Source organism: Cibotium barometz, chromosome 37 (assembly GCF_041138505.1).
Source record: "Cibotium barometz isolate CiBa-2024 chromosome 37, ASM4113850v1, whole genome shotgun sequence".
Taxonomy (NCBI): domain Eukaryota; kingdom Viridiplantae; phylum Streptophyta; class Polypodiopsida; order Cyatheales; family Cibotiaceae; genus Cibotium; species Cibotium barometz.
In genome coordinates, this window is record NC_141082.1 from 23,363,538 (window position 1) to 23,373,654 (window position 10,117).

Here is a 10,117-nt window from a genome sequence, read left to right on the forward strand (position 1 = left end):
AAGAAAGGATGAAACATTATGCTAATTCTCATTGGAGGCCAGTAGAGTTCATGGAGGGTGATTGGGTATTCTTGACGATTCCTAAGATAAGATACAGTTCTCTCAAGGGAAACACAAATAACAAGTTAGCTCATCGCTACTATGGGCCATACAAGATGCTGAGGCATGTTGGTGAGTTGCTTATCAATTGGCACTTCCATCAATTGGCACTTCTAAATCTATTCCATGTGTCACATCTCAAAGATTACCTTAGGCCAGAGGTATTTGTGCAAGATAAACTACCTCTAATGAATGAGGAGGGGATGATTGAGTATGTGTTGGAAGCAATTTTGGGTACAAGAGAAAGAGTTCTTCACAACCATACATTAGTGGAGTACATGGTTAAATGGTGAGGGCTACCTAAGGAAGAAGCTTCTTGGCAACCTGCCTCTACATTGGAAGGATTTGAAGGGTTTCTGGATGCATTTTGGAAGTCCAATGAGGGTTATGAACAGTGAAAATTAACTTGTTGGAAATTCTTGTAAATTCACTGTGGACACTTGTACACCATTGGAAATTGGATGCGTAATGATTGGAAGCTCCTCAAGGTTTTCATGTCATTATGGGGTAAATGTTATGGCTTGTTTTGAGAGCTTATTGAGTAGTTTATAGCTATACACATGTGATTTTGGTCTCCCATACATGGTGTGAGCATGACCGTCAAGTTTGACATGAGTCCATTGACATGAGTCCATTGACATATACTCCATCCATTGAGGATTGTAAATTGTGCATATCAATGGTTTTGAGGATGAAACCTTTTGGGTGGGGATGGTTTTTAACAAAGTTAAATGGTCTCATCATATGAATAATGGGCTCAAGGCTAATGGACCATGCCCATGGACAACACTTATGATAATGTGAAAGGGGTGGCCATGCATATATGTCACATATGCCATATTTGGGATACCTTTTGATAATCATCATTATACAAGTCAATTACTCTCTCTTCTCTCTAAACTTAGGCTAATTAACCTAATCTAGACTAATCCAAGGCTAATTAGGATAATTAATAGGATAATCTAAGGTTAATCTAGTTACTCCTTTCTTTCAAAGGTGGTGTCTATATATCTTGTTTTTATGTTATTTTATGCTCAATTTTGTTAATTTGGTTCAATTATATGGTTTAGTCTTTGTTGTATATGTGAGCTTTGTATTATTCTTTAAAAACGTATTTGAGTTCCCGTGTTAATTGTATCACAGTATATGGGTACTTGGATTTTAAAAATAGGGGGAAGCTCACTAAAATCCAAAGGGGAAAGTAGACAATACTCAAGAACCCATGGACAAAAGCTTGGAGGGTTATGGGAGTTTTTTGAGCCATTGGATGAAAATTTAGATGAAGGGATATGGTTAAATGACAACTTTTGATCAAAAATCACCTTTGTCAAACCAAAAACTATCCTTCCTCTTACAAAACCACCTTTCTTGATCTTCAACCTCTTTAAGATCCATATGTATGGAATAAATCAGTAAGTTAAGAGGAGTAATACCCTAATTTCAGAATTGCTAAGCACCTTGTATGCTCAAAATCCATAATTGATGGTGGTATATTACCCATAAATCAATTGAGGTTGCTAGAAACAAAAACATGTACATGTTTATTTCGTCTAGCCTTGATAACAATTCTTTCTTTGAAAGATTGTACAAAACTTAAGCCCTATTTAGTTTAGAGACCTTCTTTATGACCTTAAGAGATTACATAATACCTTTTCCCAATAAAGTCATTTGACATTAACTCATTTATGACTTGAACCTTTTATTTTGATTCATAAGAGAGAGCTATCGTGAAATAGTTAAACTCGTGTTTTCAATCAAGATTGTTAGAATTTCTTGCTAGTCATTCATTAAATTCATGTTTATATTGTGCTTAAATTTTGAATATATTCTGCTTAAATTTTGAATGTATCCAAAGTCAATTCTCCACTCATGGTAAGTTTCACCAACTTTGATATCAATAATAATTTTATGTTTTATTTTTATGATTTCAAGTTTCTCAAGAATTGTGTTATAGTACTATTGCAATAACAACTCTTAAATTCTAACTTTGGTTGTTATTTCTCTCCTTTAATATTTCACTTTAAGTTAAGAACTTTATATTTTGTATGCATAGAAAGTGTTAATGTTCACATGTCTTTGGATTATTAAAATTGATTTTGACAGATAATTTCAACTACACTATCAACAATGGAGGTATGTGTTAACTTTATTTCACAAATGGTTAACATTTGTTTTTACATTTATTTTATCATTTTTACTATCTAAATACTTAAACACAGTAAACACTAGCAAACCATACATTCAACAGAGTAAACACTAGCAAACCATACATTCAACAGAGTTAGATTAGATCAAATTGTAAAAATTGAAGAAATATTAAAAAAAACATCTTTACTTTTACAATACGATTTCAAAAATAAATTCATTAGATTATCATTCATTTCTCAAGTAAGAATAGATTTTAGTGCATAATTTAAATATTTTCCACACTTTAGGTATTAATTAAACAAATTTAAGATAAAGAAAATTTGTGTCAAAATTTAAGTTTCAGAGGGAATTAGCCACTCCATCTCAAACTTCTATTATGAAGGAGTGATATGAGGAGTTAATCTGGTGGTATGGGACATCATATTCATTTCATGTACTAACACCAGACACATTTATATCTTTTATCTTTAACCATCTTGTGTGTGTATGTGGAATGCGCCTTTGTGGTATGGGACACTTCGACTCGTTTAACATATGTTCATTTGATTGGTTTGTTGCATATATTCCTTATGTGTTGATCAATTTTTCCCCCACTAGTTTTTTTGTGCCTATCCCGACCTCATTGAATCTTACTTTCAAACACATGCTAGTTTGCAACTGAGGACAGTTGCTATCCCACGCAGGAGGGATGTTACAGATTGTCTTTCTATCCCTCTATGGTTAATTAGGGATACCTAATTACCACTATGTTCATAGAATGTCACTTGGGTGATTCCAAATATTCCATGTGTAGGACATATGAATTTAGGGATAGCTAAAACTAAGTGTTGGATTTAATGCTTATGTGATGTTGTGTAATTTTAGCAGGTGTTGCTAATGTGTAATGTGTTTGAATGGACAACCTGTAGGTTGGTGAGATTGATGAGCATTTTCTTGTATGCTGGTATGGTTGGGACATGATGGTGGTGATTTGGCATGAGCAATTATTCGGGAGGGTTCTCATTTTTGGTATTTTGGTCGTAGTATTTACTACAAGATATTTTGTATTATTGTTGGCCGCCCATTTTGTTATACTTGGGCATGGACCTATTAATTTTTTTGCATGTGAATTAGCTCTTGGGGTTGTTTATATATTTTTCCTTTGGTGGTTTAGATAGGAAGAATTTATCTAAGCTTTTGGTAAAAGCAACTCTTATTTTTATAAAGGGCAAGCCCATGGATAAGCGTGCAACTATTTTTGGCATATGGGCTTTTTTTATGAATAAAGGCATAAATACCCAAGAGGTGGGAGGATGTTGACACTTCTTGGGAGGGAAGATTGCACCCAATATTGTGTTGAAGATAATTTCTACTCTATCTTTGTTTTTATGTTATTTTATGCTCAATTTTGTTAAGTTGGTTCAATTCTATGGTTTAGTCTTTTTTGTATATGTGAGTTTTGTATTATTCTTCAAAAACGTATTTGATCACGTCCCATGTCAAGTAGTTAATACTTTTGAAACATTTTTTAAAGATAATAAATTACTAAAATCCTATGAATTTATGAAATGTTTTTTGTCAATTTATTTATTGCTAATAAAATTTTATGGTGTACTTATAAGTAGCGCAGTAGCTCGCAAAACCTCCTTGGGCTATCTCTCTCTCTCTCTCTCTCTCTCTCTCTCTCTCTCTCTCTCTCTCTCTCACACACACACACACACACACACACACACACACATGCACGTGCGCGCACAGACAATAGAGGTAATATCACATCAATATTGTTCCACATGATTGATATGTAATACACATTCTTGTAAGATATCTTAAAAAAGAAGATGATAAAAGGAACAAGCAAGAATTTAATGCTCATATATTTTGATACAAGTTATGGTAGGAAATTTGACTATTCTCTTTGAATGCCAAATTGAAAAGTTCTATTCTATTAAATATTTTGGAATATTAAATTGAAGGGTTATACAAACTATGTAAAGGCTCTCAATAGATGAAATGCAAGGTAAAGCTTTGAAGCACCATTTTTTGCATTAAGAGTACAACACATGTGTGACATTCTTACCATGGAGAAAATGCTACTTTTTGTCTTTTCATTTTACTTCTACATCTTTTAGTATTTATAATAATATAACATAAGTGATATTTATATAGATAGTGTAGCTTTACATCTTTTAATATTTATAATAATATTACATAAGTGATATTTATGTAGAGTAGTGTAGCTCTCAAGAGAAAAAAATTATTCAATTCTTACATCCTATAATTTTTACATTCAAAGTTACCTGGTCAAAAGTTAGAAATTAGTTTAAAAAGCAGACATAAAGTATTATGTTTAGTTGCTAACTACATGAGATAAACATGATGTGATTTTGGGAATCCTCTTTTATTCAACGTCTTCTAAATCCTTCAAAGAAAATATACTGAACTTTAGTGGAAGACATAACATGATGAAAGCATTTTTATTTACTTTTGATATATGTATTATAGTAAATGTATTTTATAATAAAGATTAAGAAAACAAGGAATCATCTAGTACTTTGTTGACACCATTTACTACATTCCATATTTAAACTTGATTGAGACAAGTGGGTGCTTATCTTTTGACGCCTCTTTAAAAGTCCTTCTCTAGCGAAAGAATATGGTAACAACTTGATATTTTCCTTAGTTCTCAATCACCATATAGTTTAGAATCTTTTTAATAACTAATAACATATTTGAGGGTTCTCACAATATCACCTTATTCTGTTGGCAACTTCCCCCTCAATCATAGTTTTTATCACACGTATGACAACTTTAGCTAGTATTCTTAATTGCTAGTTGACCTTAGAAATTACAATGTCAATGTGTAATACTCTATTTCACATTACGTAAATTTTAAAGTATTTCTTTGGAAGGATTCTTTAGAAATGATAATAGGTGCACATGAATGTATGAAACAACGCTGATTAATGGGTAAATGGAAGTGGACTTGTTTGAATTGGGTAATGTAAGGTAAAAAACACAGTTGTTCTCACATATGTGCACCGTGTCCATGTAAACATGTATGTATAAACACACATAAACAGTGTGCCGATACACATATTGCACATATATGCGAAAGCACAAGCATGCTGGGCACCATGCCCATCTACACATGTGCATGTATGTTCGTACACATGTAGACAAGTGTGCATGTATAAATGTGTGTGGCCATGCATCTCGCAATCACACAATATCATGTGTGCACACATGCATGGTGATTCAAGGAAGAAACAAAGGCATCCACATCAAGGAAGAAACACATGCACGGACGCACTCGCATTGATGCTCATGGGCAAAAGAGTGGGAAAGCGACATGTGAAAGTTTTGCAAGGTGAGGTGTGAAAAGGTTGAACATTTTAGGCCTTTGTCTTACTTGGAGAGAGAGAGAGAGAGAGAGAGAGAGAGAGAGAGAGAGAAGCAGACGCTTAACTTTATTGATCGAGTGAGAGATGCTAATGACGCGTTAGAAGCTCGGTTGGGGTTAGCGAGGTTTACCATATATATATATATATATAGAGAGAGAGAGAGAGAGAGAGAGAGAGAGAGAGAGAGAGAGAGAGTACGTGTGTGAGGGGAGAGAGAGAGTGTGTTGGGGGCGATGATGAAGGGCTGACCTTGTGATTGAACGTGTCCATCATTTTGCAGGTGAATTGTGAGGCATGGCAGCCGGCAACATATCTACGATGATGATGGGCTGGCTTCCATGTATATATATATATATATATATATATATACATGTATATCAAGACGCACATTATGTATATATATATATATCCCCCATTACACAAGAATAAACACTTCTCTTCAAATGTTTTTACTTTCGATCATTTATATTTATAATCAAATAATACTCACATTAAATATATCTATTTTTATGTAATATAATCCTTTAGTATAATATGCTCATATTTAAATATATACTTCACCATTTGTCTATTATTTTGTACATGCTTTTTTTCCCCCTATGCTTGGAAAATTATCCATAACCAATACACATTCAATCTATGAACTCTTATTTTGGCAATATATATTAAATTCACAAACTGTTGTATGTATATATTGCATAGACATGGAATAATATCCAAAAGATCAATCACATAAAGCCACACTTTATAATGTGAATATGTCATAAAATAGCCTAATGTAGCTCATTAATGATACGGCTCAATGATTATTATTATCTTCCCCCTTAATTTGATTCGAATCAAGGGGTCATTTGTGGCGCTAGTGTGACACACACCCCCCATCATTACGGCTTCCTTTTTAATCTTTCATCCGTTTGAATCCAATCATCCTTTGTTGAACAAATGATGAACTTTTTTTGGCTCTTGTGATAGCAATAAAGCAATGCATTGCCAGCCCATTTCTTTGCTTTATTTCTTTTTGCATCAGCTATTTTGTCCTCCATGGCAATTATACATTGACCAATAATATGGGAGAGGGATTTAAAAAAATGCTTGTCCTTATTCGCTTTTGAGCCATTTCAAGGGATCAATGAAGGGAAATAGACAAGAAAAAGGAAGAAGAAAGAGAGCCCAAGGATCTCTATATATGTATATATACGTACATATATGTATGTATGTATGTATATATATATATATATATATATATATATATATATATATATATATATATATATGTATGTATGTATGTATGTATGTATGTATGTATGTATGTATGTATGTATGTATGTATGTGTGTATACATATGTACACATATATGTATATGTATATATGTGTGTATATACATACATACATATATACATGTATATATATATATATGAGGGGTCTCTCTCTGTTTTTGGCCTTTTCCAATGTCGCTTTTCTAGTAAGGAAAAAAATGCACAACGTGCCATTTTTAATAGTGCTTTCATGCTAGGAAAATTTTGCATGAGTTGCCTTTTCTAATAGTGTGTTTCCCTTTTTGTGATAAATTTATAGGAAGAGAGTATTTAAGCTCATTTTTTGATATGATAGGAGGATCTTTAAAACATTGCAAGAGAGGATATTGAATGCATGCCACAAGGGTTGATTCAAATCATCTACCTCTCTTTTGAGAGGAAAGGGCACAACCGTTGGGCTAAAGGAGAGGACACTTTGCGTGATGTATTTTTAAGGATACTAATACTATATATGAAGAAGAGAATGCCAGTCTTAAACGCAATTTTGTAGTAGGAATTTACACTTGGTAACTAGTTTTCTTACTTTTCATAAGGTGGGAACTAAGAGAGATTGCATGAAGTTAATGTCTCTTTTCAAAAAAGCATCAATTTTTTTTGAATACGTGATTTTCTTTGAAACCAATTCGGGAAAGGGTTAGAACAGTGGTTCTCTTTTAAAGCACCAACATGCTACACCTCCTAGAACTAACAAACACTCCCCAAAAAACTTCCATTTGTTATGATGATATTTGAAAAGAAAGAAACTTTTGCACAAATATAAAGTTGAATATTTAATGATCTATGTAGGGAAAGTTGTATAGCTTTTATGGTAGGAACTAGCACACCCACCCACATGGTACAAAATAATGTTGTTCCATGCATAAATTCCTATGAGAGAGAGAGAGAGAGAGAGAGAGGGAACTTACTATAGAGAGTAATAGAGAAAGAGATGGGTTAAACCATAGAGAGATATTTCTCTCTCTATATATAGTAGAGAGAGAAAGAGATGGAGAGAGAGAGAGAGAGAGAGAGAGAGAAAGTGTGAGTGTCATACTAAAACCTGTTTTAGTATAATTTTCATGGCTCAAATTGAGAAAAACTATTTCTAATTTGACTTAATCTTAAATTTAAAGATTTAAAAATTAAAAATTTTAATTATACAACTGATTAACCTATGCATTTTTCAGTAAAAACCGGTTGATGTTGGGATTAACCTATGCATTTTTCAATAAAAACCGGTTGATGTTGGTTGGTCAAGCACTGGTTAGAAATAAAGTTTATTTGTGACAACGAGTCTTCTTGTAAGGGTGACTATCAACACAGGGTCCCTCCTTTTCTAATTGTATGGCTATGGAGAGGCGAAGTGGAAAGGCACGCTCGCCCGTCCAAGCTACTAGACAAAAGTCCCCTCTTTCGCTCCTTTTAAAACCTTTAAAAGGGAGGAAGCGTCTCCTGAATTGAAGAAAGACAGGCCCTTGGTTTTGGTTGGGGTTACAAATTTAATTTCGAAGTTAGGCTAAGGTTTTGAACTTAGGTTAATTGAGTACGGGGGAGTATTTTTGTGTGGGTGGTTTTTCAATCCAATATGCAGGAAGGTCGCAAGCATGCCTTTAATGAGCTTGAGGCAGCCCCTATTGTGTATTCTTCCCCTCTTACTGCCCCCTTGTTCCTGTGCTTCAATTGGAACGAAGTCTTTGAGAAGTATGGCTTCAATGAGAGTTGCAACTTCTATGTAGTGGCTTTTAGATCGGTGAGAAAGAAGGATGCAGATGAAGGGACTTTGAATAGGATCAATAATGTTGCATTGCAAGAAGCTAGCAAAAGCGGTGGATTGATTAGGGTAAGCAGAACCTGATTTTTTTAAAAATAAAAAACAAACAAATTTGATCATTATTGCTGCTAATTCAATTTAATTGAGTTGAATTGATTGATGCCCTACAATATTAATTGAACGCAATTCCGGTTTTTAGCAGAGAAATGTTGTTCTGTAGTTAAGTATAATATTGGATGACCATGTAAAAGGAGTTAAAAAAAGTCGTGGCATTGGATGATGATGGCAGTATTGGGCGGGCAGGGCCAACGCCCAAAGGCAGTGTTTGGAGGCAAGTGTGTGGGAATCCAAGGCGGCCGCGGACCGGGCGGCCAGGATGCCCGCGTATGCAGACGGCATGAAGGTGGCCGCCAACCTCTACGAGTCCTACACCCTGGAACGCTACTCCGTCACCGCCACTGTCGACCACCTCCCGGCGTTCAAGCTCATTGACACCACCACCACTCGCTAATTAAAATTTTGCACACACCCCCCCCCCCCCCCTACTAGATTAGTACATGACCCTTCTTTTATATTGCTTGAAGTTAAACTATATTGCTTTAAGTTTATTGAGAACATGTATCAACTTTTCTTCTTTATTATCCATCTTCTACCCATTAGGATTATCTTTCTAATATGTATTTTAAGATTAATGTTTCTAATATGTATTCCGAGGGGTTCACCTAAAAATGTGTAAATATTTCACATGAGTTCAAATAAAGGGATTTTTAATTTAAATTTAAAATAAATTTACAAAATTATATTTATAAAAAGAGTTTTTTTTATCATTAAAAAAAACTCCTAAGTCAAGGGTCATTTTATTCATGAAAAATTCACAGGTAACAGGTTTTTTTTAATACTCCTTGAACGTATGTGATACATAAGGTTTCTTAGTAGTGCACCTCTGAGATTATGCACTAGTACATTATCTTGCATAATATGCTTCAGCTAGTTTGAGAACAAGTACAACTCTTTCTAACATATTCATTACTTACATATGATATATGCAAGCTAGTTGAGGGTATGTTTAACTCTTCTTACCACAATCATATTAAACTCGCATATTCTAAAGTTACTTCACCTATTTTCTCATGTAGTCATTAGTTCATTAAACTAGCATTTTCGTAAGCATTAAACTCGCATACCTAAAGTTACTTCATCTACTTTTTTCCATATAGTCATTAATACATTAAACTTGTATTTCCTTAAGCTAGTTCAAAAAATGTATCAACTTTTCCTCATAGTCATTCGTTGCTTATGCTACACCATGTTTCAAGTTCCCTCCTACTTTCATTCAAGAGTAAATTGAAAAAAAAAATTACCATAATCATCACTAATTTAACTACTCATAAACACGAGCCAAATTTTCTTATTATTGTTGCATA

At 33.8% G+C, this 10,117-nt stretch overlaps 1 protein-coding gene across 1 annotated transcript; it reads left to right on the forward strand.

Moving 5' to 3' along the window:
* The first annotated feature begins 8,396 nt into the window (after nt 1-8,396).
* On the forward strand, nt 8,397-9,284 carry LOC147617085 (uncharacterized). The gene is made up of 2 exons (XM_086776341.1): nt 8,397-8,762; nt 8,983-9,284. The coding sequence occupies exons 1-2, from the start codon at nt 8,508-8,510 to the stop codon at nt 9,202-9,204; spliced, it is 477 nt and encodes a 158-aa protein (XP_086632467.1). The 5' UTR covers nt 8,397-8,507; the 3' UTR covers nt 9,205-9,284.
* Nucleotides 9,285-10,117: the final 833 nt, after the last annotated feature.

What these genes read in the sequence shown, in the direction of transcription:
- LOC147617085 (XM_086776341.1), top strand. Translation starts at nt 8,508, where the DNA reads ATGCAGGAAGGTCGCAAGCATGCCTTTAATGAGCTTGAGGCAGCCCCT. An exon ending in AAAGCGGTGGATTGATTAGG is followed by an intron (nt 8,763 to 8,982) that starts GTAAGCAGAACC and finishes TGATGATGGCAG; the next exon opens with TATTGGGCGGGCAGGGCCAA.